We start from the raw sequence: 19257 nt of genomic DNA, 5'->3' as shown, positions 1-19257 counted from the left end.
CTTTGCACCTTTTCTGCTTTAAGGCTGAGAATTTCTTCGTCTTTATTGATATTCACGCGGGAAAAATGAGATATTTTAGTGAATATAAATAAGAACCAATGTAACCTTTTCACCATATGTGTTCTATTAATTTATCGGTTTATGCTTTCTTAGCATGGCTTTCCAGTTTTCCTTAATAAAATTTCTAGATGTTACCGTTGACATTGGCCTGTGCTTCAGGACGGACATGCAAAATTGGCTTTAATTCAACTTAGAATTGATTGATAGAAAATTAGAGAAACTAAATCAGGTTGCAAGACAAACGACACTAAAGGGCTTAGATACAATTTACACTTGGGCATTTATCTATCAACATTTGCAACGTATTTGATGTCTTCAGGATCCAAACTTGGCTATCAACCAACCACTTGATCCCCCTGGTGATCTTCAAGTCAGTGGGTTAAAGTGAGACGGGATTGCCGTAGTATTGCAACTTCCATCAGCACAACGATACTGATAACAAAGCGTGTGGGGAACATTTTTCCTCACCTAATAACCTCCCTGGTCCAAAATTCTATTCACCTTAATAGCGTGCAGACCCTTGTTCCCTTCACGGTGAATTAAGCTTTTCCAGTCAGATTTGCCTGAGGCCGGTATCCATCTCTGGCAAATTCATCCACAGATGTTCTTTCACAAATACACGAGGCAGGATATTCATGAAACTCTCCTCGTCCAGGTCTCATCTCATCTGGCTCTCCCATGAATCCTCTCTGGCATGACTTAACCTTTTTGGCAAAGGTGTCCCAGTCCATCTTATGCCTTGCCATAAACAGAGAGCTGAGCTTCTTTGTATTTGGTCTAATGGTTCTCTTGTGACCCATGTATCTCCTATTACAAATGCAATGAAAAGTTTATTGGAAGCATGATAACAAGTAAACCAACAAAATTGGAAGAGCTGTAAAAAATCTATAACCCACTGAAGTACATGTGGGCGAGAATAACTAGAGATTTTAAAGCAGGAGTTGTAAATCTACAATCCATTGAGCTTCTTATTCAAATTCAAATTTTCAGTTATGAGATGCATTGTGTGGACTGACTTGTACTTTCAGACTTTTTACATCCCTAATTTTCTACATGACTGCCAAAATTACAAACTTAAAAAAGTTACAGTTCTCCCACCTGTTTTCCATCGAAAGTGAATAATGCATCAAAAGTAACAGCATTTTATGACAGAATAATCATATTTGTGGCACTCCTTAACTAATTGTAATTCAAAAGATCCACATTGCAGCCGTTATTTCTCTCATCATCCCCAACGTTCTCTTCAGCCTTACGATCCCCTGTTGAAGGTTTGGTTCATGCTATCCCCCCAAAAAACAAAAAGTCCTCATTTGAATCTAATCACTGACAGCTCACACTTAAGTACGATTTGATGCTGCTGAACATTGTTTTTTTAGCCCAGCATTCTTACTTTTGTTAATGATAATCACTTTTGTTATCCAGAATTAAGAAGTCTATGTAATGTAGTAAATTAATAAAACGAAGGAATCAAAGTAAATTTATATTTACCTTCTACCTGCAATAATCTTGGCCATATTACCATTGTTATTGGTGACAAATACATTGCTTTCATCACAAACAATGTAGTCTATAGCAGCAAGGCGGGAAGAGAAGGGAAGGAAAGGTTTCAACTCTTCATCGGCAAGCATCTCTTTCGTGTAGATGTTAGGGAAAAGATCCTTCAGGGGTTGCATAGTTTCATCCCCACCATATATTTCACCTGATGCAACATAGAGGTATGTGTTATTTGTAAAACCAAGTGCCCGCAGCATTAACCCTACTTCATGAGGAGTAAGAGGACATTTCCCTCGCTTTCGCTCTCCATCAGCACTTAAATCCTGTATTATCATGAAGCAATGGCTCATTTAGGATATGCATAAATAAACAATGTATGAATGTTTTCAACTGCTTAATAAATTCAGCAAGTATTAAGAAAAGACAAAACAGCATAATTCTGCTAGTTGAATGGACAAGTGTTTATCATTAAATGTCAAAAGGATTGTAGTCTTACTGGTAGTGTTGTCCACCTTTTTCTTATTTCACCAAGCTCATGTTTCTCTTTTTCTCCGCCACCATAATAACAACGTGAAAATGCCAGCATATCTGGTTCAAACCTGTCATATATCAGTTGTAAATGGTGCTATGAGAATCCAAACATTTCATTTTAAGTCTTTATTCATTTATTCCATTTCCCATTTCATAATGAAAGAACAATAAAGTTTGTTATTAACTCCAATAAATTGCATGATAAAGTTGAATTTCACTCGTCCACTTCCTTAATAACTCAAAGTAGAAGTAATAATTCAACATTTTCTATTTAATCCACGTAATCAACCCCACCTAGTGGAATAAAGCTTTTTTACTTTTGTTGAAAGAATTACAATGATTTTCGCCTTTCACAACCAATACAAGCTTGTCTCCTTACCAAGAACACTAAGAAATTACTAAACAGGAAAAATCAGATACCTCAAGTGGACTGCTATATAACGGTGTGCCATCTTCTGCATTCTCATAACAATTTTTTGACCTATTTCTTCTATAGGTTTTGTAAACCTCAGTGCATGATAATTAACTCGGCAACGTAGTTTTTGTAGTTCCTCATCAAGGTTATTTGCTAGTCTATAGTCAAACTTTGTCAATTGCACTACCTGCAAAAATATCCCAAATGTTAGTTAGTGCATTCAACTTAATAAAGACATCCAGTAAACTGGCAACCAATTAATATAGTTTCCTCATGAAAGTCATTTCAATGAAACAAAAGAACTTCTAGCAAAATAATAGTATTAAAAAAAGTATCTATTACAATAGGTAATGGGACCATACCTGTCGTCTCAACAGTATTGGCAAAACTTGATCCAGATAATATTCAGGTTCAGATTTTCTTGGGACGCGCATTGTATATGGAGGTTTCTCCATTGATCGCATGAACTTATCGGGGACCCTTTTGACAATGGTAACATCTTTTGCAAGAGAAGAAATGAACCAATCAACATCGAAAATATCATGGAAGTCACTGCATTTAAAAAAATAAACAGTAAGTTTATTACAAGAACGATAATTAACTAGATTCTCATAATTATAACCCGGGTTTAGGGAAAGAATTATAGGATCTGCAGAATACCTGTCATCCTTCCAATAAGACTGATGATCCAATTCGGGCACAACTAGTGTGGCATTAAGAATTCGTGCAACAACAACGGCATCTGTTATCTGGATGCAGGAACATGATTTTCATTTTCACATATAGAACTTATTCATTATTAGTTATTACTAAAGGAGTTTAAAATTGTTAGAACAATTAGGGGGCAGACAGAGCTGAGCTAAGCCTCATTCCATGAAAACCACTGAATTAGGGCCAATTAGCCTACAGAAGATTGTTAATAAGCTTATATCTTTGTTAAGCTCTTAATCAGTAGGGGAGAAGCTAAGACTGCAGAGCTATTACAAAAGTCTTACTATTATGATTACATTGTAAAACTCATCTCCTGCTTACCCCAGTTCGTTGTTGGTTGAGCCCTCCGCTAGTTGCAATAAGCAAGTACCCATTTGACATTTGTTCACTCACAGCAGCTATTTCATCCCATTACCAAAATAAGAAAGAAAGTAAATTATTAAAAAATCAGCAAAATCTTGAAGAGATCACCAAAATAACAAAACGTTGCTCTTCATTTAATAAGGCAAAATCACATCCATTGCAAACAAAGTAACCAACGCAACAACCCTCTACTTATCTCCTTTTATGGCAACAAGATAGCATCAACCGAAACATCCTAAAATTCTTGGGAATTCATGAAGGAAAAATCACTTGAATTTTGTTGTTATATACTGTAACTAACACATTTTAATAATGAATAGACTTACGAGCAAAACGGCGTCCCCTTTCACTGCATCCATAGAAGTACTTAGAATACTGCGATTCCCAAATATCAATCGGCGAACGATAACTCCCATCCTACAGAAACGATAACGGCTCTGGCTCTCATGCAAAGCTAAAACGTGGAATCAACAAATAAAGAAGATTAGGACATTGGTTGTGAACATACCAGGGCGGAGTAGAAGGTGCGGTGTTGGGAGTACCATTCGAGATCAGAAGCCATGTGACCGGTGAGAAGGGAAACGATTCCCAAGCCGAAGAGCATGAACCAGCAGAGCATGGAGCGCCAGATCGGCTTCCTGTGGTGAAACGGCGTCGTATTGGACCTCCAACAAACATGCTTGGTTTTGGTGTTGGGTTGCGATGAGAGAGCCAGGTTTGTCCACAACAAGCTGAACCTCCACGCCTTTCCCACCCCTACTCCCATTTGCTTGGGTCACACAACACGCAAACCTCTAACCGTCATCGTTTCCTTCATTCATGGCAATCCCCGTTGTCCATTGCTATAGGTGTTTGCGTAAATGACTCAATGAATGCAAGTAATGTTGTTGCACTTGTTGGAGCTGAAGGAACCCTAAGTTATTTAGGGCTTTTGCGAGGATTTTATTGTTGCAGCAATTATTGGGTATGGATGAGTGTAGAAACTAGAAAGTATATAGTATAGTGTGATATGCTTTAAGTGTGTGTGTTGAGGAAGCAGGAGGCACCAACACATACTTGATCACTGTCGCTTCCATTTTCCGTTTTTCTAGATTCAAAGTCTCTGCAATTACTGTTACTACTTTGCTTCTTTTTTTTTTTTTTTTGGTGACTATTACTACTTTGCTTCTAATATTAAATTATTAATTTTTATATTTATATTTATTATAAATATTATGCATCTTAAATAGTTACCACCACCACATTCATATGGTGGACATGTAGCCTGCTAAAATATGCGCCACCTCTAATCTCTCTTTGTTATCATCGCCCCTCTGTTATTATATGGGTCAATTAAATATGAATTAATCTATAATTCAAAGTGATGGTAGCTAAATAATGTTATTCAAAATTCACCCAAGTTGCACTTTATTTTCTAATTCCAATAAGATATGTTTTATGATGATTAACTAAATTAACTACTAACAAGATGAATATATGATGACGTTCGGCCTTATTTATGCACGTAGTTGGTGTATCTTTTTACGTTAAATACAGTTGTAATTTTTGAGTTAGTGATAATTTCAAGCATATTCTAACTTGAAGATGGAGAGTTAAACAGAATGACCCAAACAGAAATCACGGAATCAGTGAAGAAACACGTGGTAGTTTTATTTTTCATTTAGGAAAGAGAGACAGAACAGGTGAATTTAATGTGATGGGAAGAAGAAAGCATGGGAACAACACCTGTAACGCTAATTCCAAGCACAGATTAACTATAATAGGATTAGAAAAAGGATCTATACAAGATAGCTTCCATAATATGTTCATTTAAGTTACGATGGACCCACTAATTAATTCGATAGAGTTAGGATTATATAGAAAGAGTATTATTACTAGTGTATTTCAGGGAAAAATTAATGAATTGATATTTAATTTAATTTATAATTTTTTTTTCTCTAATTCAAGGAGAAGATTCCAACAGTCTTTTTTATTTAAACCGATGACATTAATAAAAATAAAAATAATATATATAAAAATATTATTTAATAAATCAATCAATTTTATATATATTAATATATGTTTTATATTTTATTGTAAGTTATGTACAAATAATTAATTGGTGATTAATTTTAGTATACAGATAATATAATTAAATTTTAACATTTTCATTAGTATTTAAAAATAAAAAAGAATCAAAGTAATTAATATTTTTTTTAGTCAATACACATTATACAATTACTGATTTTATTTTATTCTCGATTTTTAATAAAAAAGAAAGAGATCATACTTAATTAATTAGTTTTTCAAATTTGTGGGTGAGTCACTATAGAAAGTCGAAACCACGTGATTTCGGTGATTGGATTTCTTTTGTTTTAAAATTTGGATACTTTGATAGGTGGAGGGGGATGCAAGCAAATGTAAAACCGAAGGTGACAGATAATGAAAAGAAACTCACGGCAAACAAAAAGCACAAGAGCTTGCGATTTTTGGTGTAACTACGAAGCTGCAAGATGAACATCTTTATAATCTACTTTTTTATGATAAAGATAAAGAATGATATAATTCTTTGATAGGGGTCCACAAGTTAGGAAAAAGGAGCAACACAAACTAGAGTGGTTAGAAATTGAATCATTCTTTCATTTTTAGGTGTGCAAATATGTGCCTATCAGACGGAGACTTGGTGCTAGTCTCTCTCTCGTGTTCTTTCTTATTAGTTAGAGGCGGAGATTGGAAACTACCTCACATCTCCACATTAATCTCGTGTTCTTTCTTATTTCCACATTATTTACTTCATAAATTACTTTTTTAAAACTTGGCTCCTAACAAAGATTCAGATCATAGAAAAAACTCCAAATTTTATGCATGAGTATTTCGAAAATGTTACAAAAATCGCAACCTCTCCGTTATAAAAACTGTATAGGCTCTCAGTTGATATCAATGTAAATTATTCTTTATACATATGTATATAGACGTACAAATATTATTTCATATTTCATATAATATCCTTTTGCTGTTCACAAATTTATGGTTCCTACTTCCTAGATCACGTTCTAACAAGTAAAATGTACTCGATCCTTTGCTTAAAGGAATTAAAAGGGAAAAGCAAAACTGAAAAGAACTGTATCCTCTTCAGTTCTTCGCAGCTCACTTTATTAAACTATAAACGGCAAAGGTTAAGTACTTCAGTGCGTGCTAAGTGCTAACTAAAATTTTAGGTGAAATGAATATCAATAATATTTTTTGTACGCTATTTTTTTCGATCATCTCAGCCATATTTTTTCTCCTTTTTTTTCCCTAAAGTTTTAAATCTTATTTCTAATTTTTTCTGTCCAAAATTTTAACTCATATTCCTGATTTTTTAAATAAATTGTTTATTAAAATAAGTTAACTAAAATATAAAAATGTCATTTCAAATATGATTTAAAAAAATATTACTTTTTAAAAATACTTTCATCCACAGACAAACAAGTCCAATGAGTTAAGCCCCAAAATGGTCCCTGAGATTGGCGTCGTGCACTAAAATCGTCCCTGAGATCCCAATTGCACCAATTACGTCCCTGAGATTGAGAAAAGTGCACCATATTAGTCCCTGACCAATTTTCCCTTAACGACGTGATGACATGGCTGGATGACGTGGATGGTAAGTGACACGTGTCACTCCATGATTTGGCCACGTGTAATGATATGATGATGTGGCGACCAGTGACACATGGCATGCTGACGTGGATAGTTGTGCCACGTGTCACAATATTATTTGGCCACGTGTCCGTTTGTGCCACGTGTCGCGACAATATTCGTCCACGTGTCATCCATTATGTCATCGTTGTAAATGCACCAAATTAGTCCCTCACTTTGCATTAAGTGACTCATTTTAGTCCCTGAAATTGAATGTCGTGCACCAAAGTAGTCCCTTCACCAATTTTTTTTCATTTTTTTTAAATTTAAAATTTTCAATATCTTAGATGCACTAATTTCAATTCTATTTTTTCATATATCATTTAAATACAAGTGCTTTCATAAAAATTTGTAAGATTTTAGTTTTAATTATATAATTTTTTTAATAATTGAACATTGGTAATTTTTGTAATATATAAGTATGTTATTATAAAAAAATAATTATATGATTGATTGGATACTTTTTGTTTTCATAAAAAAAACATGTGCTTTTAACAAGAAATCAATAATTAAAATATATATATTTTTTATTCTTATGAAGTACATGTTTTCGTTATGTGTAAATGAGCTAGATTGAAGGTTTTTCAAGCACTCTCACTATCATTTCCGACCTTTACAGTATAAATAAATGAGGTCGGAGATAGTAATGAGGAAAACTTGAAATGCCTTCACGTCGGTTAGAGGTATCTGCAAGAGAAAAAAATATTTTATAAAAGTACTGAAAGAGGTTGGAGATAGTAGTGAAGGTGCTTGAAATACCTTCACGTCAACTCCAAGTCGACGGTTAGGATATTCGCAAGAGAAAAAATATTTTATAAAAGCACTTTTATTTGAATAACATGTAAAAAAATAGAATTGAAATTAATGTATTCAAAAATATTAAGAATTTTGAATTTATAGAAAAAAATAAAAAAATATTGGTGAAGGGACTAGTTTGGTGCACGACATTCAATTTCAGGGACTAAAATGAGTCACTTAATGCAAAGTGAGGGACTAATTTGGTGCATTTACAACGATGACATAATGGATGACACGTGGACCAATACTGTCGCGACACGTGGCACAAACGGACACGTGTCCAAATAACATTGTGACACGTGGCACAACTATCCACGTCAGCATGCCACGTGTCACTGGTCACCATATCATCATATCATTACACGTGGTCAAATCATGGAGTGACACGTGTCACTTACCATCCACGTCATCCAGCCATGTCATCACGTCGTTAAGGAAAAATGGGTCAAGGACTAATATGGTGCACTTTTTTCAATCTCAGGGACGTAATTGGTGCAATTGGGATCTCAGGGACGATTTTAGTGCACGACGCCAATCTCATGGACCATTTTGGGGCTTAACTCCAAGTCCAATATAAAAAACTCAAACTCGTCGCCTTAGCAGAGCACCCAACAGTATGGTTCTTTCCCAACAAAAAGAAAAAAGGGAAAAAGAAAACCATTTTTTTAAATCTTGATTAGGTTGTGGTTTTAACATAAACCAATGCTGAAAAGAAAAAGGTTCAAAATAAAGGGGCGTTTCCACCCTCAAATAATGGCCTTGTTACTTTGTTTCAAATAATGGCCTAGTTACTTTGTTTTTTCCTCTTCTCTCTTTTTTTTTTTTGTGGGGGGGGGGGCTTGTGGGTTAATGGAACCCCTGTCAAGAAATTTATTGCAAGAATTATGGATTTAAAATTAATTAAATAAATAAGAGAATGCATCCCAAGTCGAAAAGAATAATGATGCTTTTCTTGTAAGAAGGACCTTGACCTTTGTGATAAAATTGTGCAGAGGTTGGTTAGCCTTATGATCAGTGGTCCCACTATGCACTTGTGTTTTTTATCCCTTTCGTTCCCTCTTTGAGTTAGACTTTATTCCATTTCCACCAAATTTCTGTTTCTTCGAAAGAAACACCAAACAATGGAGAACCGATAAATAATAAACAAACAGGGCAAGTTAGCGTAATTTACTCTTAAAATCTTACATGGAAATAAATAATTCTTTCATTACTTCGCTAAAAAATTGTACAAACTACAAACATAGCTAACTTGCGGGCTATTGTGTTAAACAACAAAACTAAAACTTGACTCCTTTGATGAATAGCATTCACGTCAGTAGCTCATAATTATTAGCTCAAACTCACAATCTAGATTTATTGAACTACCAATGAATTGAGGTATAAATGGTTTATGGAGTAATTTGGCTTACTTTTTGCTCGGCTCTCAAGTTGTAAGCATGGCAAATTTGGCCATTATTATAATTTATTTAAGCACTTCAGTTTCATGTCAAATGTAATAAATGAGGTAAAATATTTTCAACATTTCAAACTTGACATTCAAATCATGAACATTGCAAGTACTTATTTGGTGTTTTGTTTTGAATATGGATGAAGGACAGAACATAATCTTCGTCCCCATTTTCATGTTAACTTTTTTGTGGGGACCACAACAGTTTGGTCTCAATAAATATTAAAGGACTAACAAAATTTATTGGTCTTGATAGGAGTCGGTCAATAATGTTAAAAAATATTGGCTAAAAATATATAGTTAGAATGCTAGACCAAAGAAATTAAAAACTATAAATTCTATTTATTTTCAGCTTTTCTCAAGAAGCATACTCTACCGAAGTACCGGTAACCATCAGTACTGTTTTATTTTTTTCTCTTTCTGTTTTTGGTTAGATCACGCTAGTACAGTAGTACTACATTGTTTTTTGTCATAAGGCTAGTACTTCTTCTTTTTTTTTTGGACTGGATAATGGTAGTACTTCTAAACATTAGGTTATGACCAAAAACTTTGGGTCCAGAAAGTACCAAACTGGTTAAATGTTAAATATGGTTCATTTTTATAATGGGCTGACAAGAAGTATTTTTTCAGGAAATTTACAAAAATGGGCCTAAGATAGAAACTCAATTGACTAAATGTTTAATTACTCGATTGATACCTATAATTTTGTCAAATTTTTAATTAGATCCCTATATTTTTTTTCTTTTTAATTGAATTTTTGTACCAATTTTTTTAATTGGGTCCTTAAATTTTTTTTTATTTAGGTCCCTGCACTATTTTTTTTTACTTGAGTTCCTATACAATTAAACCAATTACTGTCAAGAGAGACCTAATTGAAAAAAAATTGGTACAGAGACCAAATTAAAAGAAAAAAAAATATAGAGACCTAATTGAAAATTTTGTAAAACTATAGGAACCAACAAAGTAATTAAACCTTGAATAAAAAATAGAGTGAAACCTCACTCTGAGTACTAACAATTTCACAAAATTCTTTTTCGCCCCTTAAAAATGGTATAATGTCATCGCGACCCCTAAAAATTAATTCCGTGAGACCTTTTGCCCCATTTGTTAATATCTCCGTCTAGAGCTAACGGATTTTGCCTACGTGGACCGTTAAGTCAACACATGTTAGGCAACAATTTAATCGAATAAATTGCCCATCTTCTTCTTCTCTTTTCTCCACTCCTCTTCCTTACGAACCAGAACACTACTAGGCCAACCCTCCTTTCTCCTCCTCAACATTATTTTCGTCTACCATCATCACTAACATCCACCACCATTCTCTGTTTTCGCTACACCACTCCACTCACACCTCCTCCTTCTTCAATTGAGTAATTTTATCTGTTTAAATACTTGAATTTGATTTGGGATATGGTCTTACAAGTTGTCCTTTTTTTGGATTTTGATGATTTATTATGGATATTTACTTAAAGTATCGATTTTTATATGAAAGGTTTGTTCGATGTAAGATTTTCTGCATGAGATGAATATTTAGGATTTAGTGTGAAACCAAATAGAGACAGGGGCAAGAGAAGGATTGGGAGGATAAGGAGAAGAAAAAGGGAGAGATGGTAGCTGTGGTCACTACAAGAAAAACACTAAGTACTGTTGGATTTACCGTCGAATTCGTCGAATAAATTCGATGGTTATCAATTTACCGTCAGATTTTTTTTGTCCGACGGTACTTACCGTCAGATTTTGCGACGGATTACCAGCGTGGAAACCCAATTGGTTGCCAACGGATTTTTCAACAGTAACGTTGGCGCCAAAACATGTTGTTCCGGCCATATTACCGTCAAATTAGTCCTACGATAATTTCAACGGTAATGTCATTTTTTTTAAAAATTGAAATAAATGATCAATTTTAATTTTAAATTTAAATTTTTTTTCACATGATTAGTGGTCAATTCATAAATAATGAAGAGTTTTTATTTAAAAGAAATAAATAATACAATGTGTAAATTAAATGAAAGTCAAGTACATCAAATAAATGTATGAAACAATAAAACAAAAATCTAATATCTACAAATTCAAGTAGTCATCATCGTTGTTAGTCCCGTGGCCCTGAGTTGACGGTGCAGGAGGCAGTGTCGATGTCCGTGCCACTAGCGCTACTGCTACCACCTGCAACAGGACTACTGCCACCAGCAAGGTCGATGCCAGCAGCACACATCTGGGCCGGATACACCTCCACCTCAGCCTCCATACGCTGCATCCGCTCCAATGACTCTCTAAACTCCAGCCTAAGCTCATCCGTAGACATCACGCGGGTGAGGATCTTCTGATACCTCTTTTGATAATCGTTACTCCTAAGCCTGTTGGTGAAAGCTGTGCTAGAGCTTCTGCACCTGGAGCCTCAAATCCATCCCTTCCTCGGGCTGAACGGATCGACTGGTGGCGGAGCCTGACAACGGCTTCAACGTCAAGGTGCGGAGGCTGCTGGCGAAGAACGACCCTATCCCGTATACGCGGTTCTTGTACAGGGCTGAGGCGGTCTCACGCCAAACCACATTGGGGTCGACAACTGAGGCCACAAATTCATTGGTGGCGTCCTCCCCACTTTGCTAAGACTGTTGAGACGGCTGAGTCACGACCTCTAGCACTACAAGAGAATAGCTCTATTGCCACGCTTTTAAAGCGTGGCGAAAAGCTGAAAAAAGCGTGGCAATAGCTTTTCATCACGCTTTTTGAGCTACCACCACACTTTTGAAAGGGTGACCTCTGAAAGGGTGGCGGTTGCTCTATCGCCACGCTTTTTTCAGCCAATCACCATGCTTTTTTTTGTCACGCTTTTTTACAAATTGCCACTTTTAAAAACATGGCTGTAGGTGGGAGTTATGGCCACGCTTTTAAAGCGTGACCGTATGTGGAGGGTAAGGCCACGCTTTACAAGCGTGGCAATAGAGCAGATATGGCCACACTTTTAAAGCGTGGTAATAGAGGAGATATGGCCATACTTGAAAAGCGTGACAACAAGAGGAGATATGGCCACGCTTTACAAACGTGGTAGTAGAAGAGGTATGGCCACGCTTGAAAAGCGTGGCAACAGGAGGAGATATGGCCACGCTTTAAAAGCGTGGCGAAAAGATTAGATATGGCCACGCTTTATAAGCATGGCAGTAGACAGAGATATGGCCATATGGCCACGCTTTTAAAGCGTGGCGAAAAAGATGGTCAGTAACCTAATTCCTTTTTAATCTTCATAAATAAAAACTTACATATATTCATAGATAATTTTATAATTTAGTCAATGACCAATAATCAAGTAATCCAATTTTCATAAATTTGTCACCAAAATAAGTGTGTGATCACATAACAACATGCACTAACAAAATACCAAAAATCAAAGTCATAACAACTACTCATGAATTCCTAATACATGAATTAGAATTCCTAATAAAAGTCTTCTTGTACTTCATGCCAAGATATAAAAACTTCATGTATTATTGCAAGCTAAATTGTTTTGACCTGTGTCTTGCAAAATAAAAAACACAAATGAAAAATAGATGATGCAGTAAACTTCAGCCCACTAATTTTGCTAACAATCAGATTTGATATCAAACTTAATTTTTGTAACATAAAAGCATTCTAACAATCAGATTTAGTTTAGCCAGTGGATAGTTTTAGCTTCTTATTTAAATTGTATCAAACTTTTGAAAGTGTCCCTTCTTTTTTGCCTCTTGTGCATAATTCTCTCTTGTCCAAGCTTTCATGATTTTGATTCTCCCTACTCTCAACTAGGCTCTAGGCTTTGCCTTCAGCTTTTCATTATTTTTAAGGTCTATTTCTTCCTTCATACGTAGGGTAACAGCTAACAAATTTCCAGCAATGTTACAATCTTAAAAAAGATTACACTGCCATTGCTTACTGTTTTCATATATATATAAGGTTTATTTTAACTGATATGACCCATTTAATAGCATTTCTAATTTTAAAATATTATTTTTCTAAATCTATTTTTTCTTAGACAAAAAAGTGAAGGGGATAACCATTTTTATCTAAAGCTTTTTTTTTCTATATAAAAGAATTATACAACAAAACTTACTTAAGTTGGTCAAGTAATTAATTTATTGTCTATTTAAGTAAGTGTTAAAAATTTGAGTTCCTTCTTATATATATAATAATCTATTGGCTAACAACAAATTTTAAAAAGAAATTTGTGACGAATTAGTTCTTAACCTTATAAATTGAAAGATGCTATGAAAAATAAAAAAACTGTATATAACAATTTTTTGAAAAAAAAAAATGATGACATTATAAATATAAATATAAATAAATGATATAAAGGGAAAAAGAAGAAGAATAGTGGAATGTGGATGTATGTGGTCCAATTTATATGGCGTGCAAATGAAAAAAAAAAAGAAAAAAAGAAAAAAAGAAAAAAGAATAATGAAAGTTTTATGTTCAGTGTGGATGAAGCTACTACTATGGTCCAGGCTCCACAACTTTTAATTTCGTCACACTCTGAACCTTATAAAACTTAAAAACATAGAAACTGTAGTACACCTTGAAACTAACCAATAAACTGCAGAATCAGTGACTAATGGCAGAGAAGACTGAGTAGGGAATGGCAGAGACGAAGGCACCAGCAGGGACGAAGGAGCAAAGCCGAAACAGCGGAACCTCTTCAAACTTGTTCTTCTTCTCTCTCAATAGCTTCTGTGTTGTTAGTGGTTGTTACTGCAAAACACAAAGCATAATAATATTACTTTGTTAATTAGTTTCTAGCATAATTTTCTATTTTCGATCAAATAAAACATAAAAAAATTCATGTAAACGACAAGCAAAAATACACACAGGAATCAGATACGGTGAAATAATTGAAATTACCAATTCTGAATAATATAGTCACTTATCATAAAAACCTAGCTATAACAAAGGAAAAAAAAATCACTACCAAAATCAATTTGCAAGTGAAACTTGATAATGAAATTTAAATGAGAGCAAGCAAATGAGAGTTTATGGTCAAACCGAAACTCAATCAAGGATTGTTCAATGCTTAAAAATAACATATAAGATAAAACAGGTAAAGAGATTAAAGAATTGACCAAGACTTGTAAGGAGACTCTTGCGGAAATTTCCAAAACCCTTTAGCAAATAAGATTCTTTTTGACACAGAAATCCGATAAATAGAATCTTGTTGCACCAAACAAAACAATATCATTTAATAAAACAAGGTTAGGAAAAATCTAACAGTATTTCAGCAGTAAATTGGCTATTTCCCAAACTCAATCAATCAAATCAAATTTCATATGAATGCTTTAACAATTAAATTCATCAACATTATATATGCATGCATAGGAAGTGAGCAGAAGAGGAAATGCAAATTGAGAAATCAGCAGCAGCCAATGATTAAGGATGTAATGAGCATGAATGCATAATAAGCACAAAGAATCGCAACGAGGAAACGAGTTGCTAACACATGGCACGAAGCAGCAACACTTATTAAACAGCAGCAGTAAATAGCATGTTTCCCAGGTTCAAGCAAGCAGCAAACAGAATTCATATGACTTAACCAGTTCCACAAACTGAAATTATTGCAGTTCATATAATATGGACCAAGCAACAAGCAGAGCAGCACTCAGCAACAGCAAACCAAGAAAAATTAATGAAACAGTAACACTTTCACAGCATCTATTTTGGACAATGAAAAAAAATACAATAAACAGCAATCACAAGTCCAGAATTCAACACCAAAACAGCACAATAAACAAGTTCATCTAGGGCAACATTCAGAGGAAAGACAAATTTATTCCGAACAGCAGCAGTAAACAAAACAAAACCTACACCCACTAACCAGTCCAGATTCTCTAACCACCTAATTCAACTAAACTAAATTAGTTGAACTAAACAAGCTAAACAGAATGAGCTAAACTAGATTAATCGAACAGAAATAAAATCAAATGAGATGAAAGGGGAACCTGGGAAGCAGGGAATTGGAACAGGGGAAGGGAAGGGAAAGATTGATGATGATGAGTGAATGGCCGGAGCAACACGGTGGCGGCCTAGTGGTGGCGTTAGGGTAGCGGCAGTGGCGAAAGGTGGGTGCACAGTAAAACAGGGTCTTGCCTTGTTCTTGGTTTCTCAGACAGCGAAGAGGGAGATGGAATAAGAAGGTTGCGGCGACGCTAGCGACGGTGGAACGCTGGGCCATCGCGGTCAGGAAGAGCTAGTGGCTCTGGGCTCACGGAGAAAGGGGTGGTGGTTGCGGCGGCGTAATGATTTTGGTAGTGATTTTGCGGCGACGACGCTAGCGCGTAATGGAGACGACGACGTAGAAGAAGAAAAACAGGCAGTAAGTAAAGGCAAAGAACTACAGTGCAGCACCCTTTTGCATACAAGAGCTTAATGTCTCAAGAGCTTCTAATGGACTGTCACAGTCTAACATTCTCCATCAACGAATAAGGGGAATCAATATACACCACTATTGGACAAGGGGAATCATTATCATTGTCACAGTCTTGTTATGAATAGCGTTGTACGTGGCCGTTGAAGCTGGTCTCATGGAAGCTGATAACAGAATCTTGGACAAGTGCCCCGAGAGTGCCATGCTGAACAAGAATAAAATTAGTTCAAATAAACGACATCATATCAAGTATTGATAAGTAAGACGATTGTATGATTATCTTAAAACTCAATCACTATCCAACATTAGAAACGACATCATATCAAGTCAGTAACTTAAAACCTCTTCAGGGGAAAGCTAATAATAAAGAAGGCCATTAGTGTTGAAAATGTGGAACTTATTGATATAATCAAGTTTCAAATTTTCCATCTGAAACTCTTCAGGCAATGAAAGAGATGGAATTCAAAATAGAAGGCATCAACCAAAAGAGCACAAGAGAAATACATAAGATTATTCTACAACTAATCACAGTTGCTAGTCTGAAATTTAGTACAGAAAATAGAAAAATGCTAAAAAATTGACTCACATTCTAGCTTATTAACACATTTTCTGCAAGTTAAACTTACATAGCTATTTAAAGAAACAAGATAAATAACTCTTTGTAAAGAAACACATGCTTGATGATTTCTTGCCATAAAGTATAGCAATTTTTGAGAAAAATAGAAAGTATACAAAATAAAAATTCTAAAATAAAGTGAATTGATAACACTGAACATCAGGCAACCATCATTGTAAAGATTAAAATGCAAATAAGAAGACATACCTTTACAGATTCATATATATTAACAACAAGCTAAGATCACACTAACCCGGTTTTGATATCTTTCAATACAATATTTATTAGGTTTCGAGAACCTTAGCTAATCTGTTTATTAGCTAATGAAGCTACCGAATTCATATATAGAAAAAATTTTCTTAGGGCAAGAAAAAAAAAGTAGGCTACAGTTTAGGGATTGTAAAACAATATAACAGCTAAAATATCAAAATTCAAAATGCAAGTTTCGAAATTTGAATATCTTCTCACAAATTCCCCAAATTTTCAAATTACGCCAATTGTAAGAACCGCAACTAATCAACCAGTTAATTAAGTAATTATATTGCCCAAATTGGATTTTGAAAAGTTAGAGAGAGAATTTGAGGATTTAAAGGTGATTTCTGGACTCAGTAGGTCTTTCTGAGTCAGAAAATGTGCTTTCTGCGAAAAACCGTGAAAAACTGCAAACCGGCAGTTGAACCGGTTGAAACGGTTCAAGTCTTCCCAGTACCGCACAAGAAAAAGTGAAAACCGTCAAAAACGTTAGAAAAACTTTAGAAATAAAAAACCGGGCGTTGATTTTAAAGGTTTGGCCCGAAGTTGGGCCAAACGGGCTAAAAACGCTAACGGGTTGGACCGAGCCCAAGTTGGGCCCAAGCCCAACATATAAAAGGTTCATTTAATGAACCCTCACCTCAAACACACACACACACTTCAGATTTGAAAGAGGGAAGGAGAGGAAGAAGAGAACACTATTCACACATCTCTTCTCTTCGCGATATCTCGAGCTAGGGTGCTCCGATTTGCGTGCCGTCAGCGGCTATGTGTTCCTTTACAAAAATCATATAAGAAACTGGTAAGAAAAGTTTGAAATCTTCCCAGTTCCTCCCCTCTAAATTTCGGGTTTCTAGGGTTTTGGATTAAGTGAGTTTTTGTGATTTTGGATGTTTAGGTTCACTCTAATCCTTGCTTAGCATTGGGTTTTGGCTTCCAAAGCTATTGGGAAAGGTAAGAGCTCTTGAACCCTTGTGAAATTTCAAGTTTGATGAGCCCTAGGTTGAATTATTGTGAATTATGTGTGTTATAGCTTGAAGTTGTGATTATTGGAACTTGTTGTAGCTTATTGGTGATTGTTGGTGGCTTGGATTGTGTTGGAAAGCCTAGCTTGTGCTCATTTTGGGCTTTGGTACATATAGGGAATCGGCCAAGGTATGGTTTCGGTTTCCTCTATGTAGTATATAATATTCATGGATACTTAGACTATTGACCTATAGGATAGGTTTGAATTATAATGGTTGATGAGTTGTGAATATTGATGTATGATGAATTATTGTGATTTGATGATGATATGGTGATGATGACTAATTGTGTGAATTTGAGAAGTGAAATGTGATAATTTGTGTGATGTTGGAATTGATGAAATGATGATATGGTTGGAAAATGAGAAAAGGGATTGATCAAAATGTGATATATGTGATATGTAGATGTTGAAGTTGAGGATGATGAAATATAAAGGAAAATGTGGTAAACTTGGTATAATATGACCTAGAGGGTTGATTTGGGTGAGAAATAGAGTTTGGAATGGGTTGGTTTGGTTTTGGTTGTGTGCTTACAAAGAAATTATGGAAATTGTGATTTTGGGTAAAATTTGGTTTTTGGTAAACTTTGTCTGGTAATAACTTTTGCTTCAATTTTCAAAATCTGATGAAACTTATCTAGAATTAAAGATCTTTGAAAATCCTTTTAATTGATATAAAATTTGTGAAAATTGGAATTTTGTAAAGGAAGTTATGATCATTCAAAGTTGGTGTTGAAAATCTGAAATTCTGTAAAGTTGCAGAATTTCAGGATTTCTGATATGTGTGTACGCACAGCCTTGTGCGCATGCACAACCCTGCAAAAATCTCATTCTGTGCGGACGCGTATACTTGTGCATACGCACAGGCAGGTAAAGGCTTACTGCTTGCAGCGTTAACACAGCTTGTGCGCGCGCACATCAATGAAGAATTGCAACCTGTGCGGACGCACAGCCTTGTGCGCACGCATAAGTCGGGAAGGGTCGTCTGTTGGGAGTGCTAGCACATCCTGTGCAAATGAACAGACCTTACAAGTTTTTATACCTGTGCGTACGCATACTCCTATGTATACGCACACTTTCAAAATTCCTGGGCATGCGCACGCACACCCCTGTGCGGACGCACACGCCCTGTTTCTCAAATTTTCCTTTATTTTCAACTATTCTATCTTCCCAACAAGGTTGTAAGCTTCTATAACACCATTTTAAGACTCTTGGGCTCAATTTTGGATTTTGGAATATGGGAAAGGTCTTAGGAGGTTTAATTTGGGTTTTACTTTGAAAAGTTAGCAAATAGAGATTTAGGTTTCTGGTGTAGTGAAGATGAGTTGGTTGAGAGAGAAGGAAGAGTGGTGAATATGGTGATTTCTGATAACGAAATTGAGAAACTGATGAACTAGAGAGTTCGGAATGGAACTTATGACTTGATGATGGTTCTGATGAGTATGAGGGAAAGTGTGTTTAGAGGAGTGGCCTCTAAGACTGAATATGTAATTACGATATGCAG

At 35.3% G+C, this 19257-nt stretch overlaps 1 protein-coding gene across 1 annotated transcript; it reads right to left on the bottom strand.

The window, feature by feature from the left end:
* Window positions 1-234: 234 nt before the first annotated feature.
* Window positions 235-4770, bottom strand: LOC112749626 (O-fucosyltransferase 29). The gene is made up of 9 exons (XM_025797924.3): window positions 4083-4770; window positions 3901-3991; window positions 3533-3609; window positions 3161-3249; window positions 2863-3052; window positions 2506-2687; window positions 2051-2153; window positions 1549-1877; window positions 235-867 (listed from the first exon to the last, which is right to left on the bottom strand). The coding sequence occupies exons 1-9, from the start codon at window positions 4338-4340 to the stop codon at window positions 600-602; spliced, it is 1587 nt and encodes a 528-aa protein (XP_025653709.1). The 5' UTR covers window positions 4341-4770; the 3' UTR covers window positions 235-599.
* Window positions 4771-19257: the final 14487 nt, after the last annotated feature.

The sequence above is a fragment of the Arachis hypogaea genome, chromosome 15 (assembly GCF_003086295.3).
Source record: "Arachis hypogaea cultivar Tifrunner chromosome 15, arahy.Tifrunner.gnm2.J5K5, whole genome shotgun sequence".
Taxonomy (NCBI): Eukaryota; Viridiplantae; Streptophyta; class Magnoliopsida; order Fabales; family Fabaceae; genus Arachis; species Arachis hypogaea.
The sequence above is the reverse complement of the archived record's forward strand: the minus strand, read 5'-3'. Positions and strand labels throughout refer to the sequence as shown.

Excerpts from the sequence above, each read along its gene's own strand:
- LOC112749626 (XM_025797924.3), bottom strand. The coding sequence starts at position 4,340 with ATGGGAGTAGGGGTGGGAAAGGCGTGGAGGTTCAGCTTGTTGTGGACA. Across the intron at positions 3,992-4,082 it reads GCACCTTCTACTCCGCCCTG|GATGGGAGTTATCGTTCGCC; the intron begins GTATGTTCACAA and ends TCGTTTCTGTAG. Across the intron at positions 3,250-3,532 it reads TCAACCAACAACGAACTGGG|ATAACAGATGCCGTTGTTGT; the intron begins GTAAGCAGGAGA and ends TCCTGCATCCAG.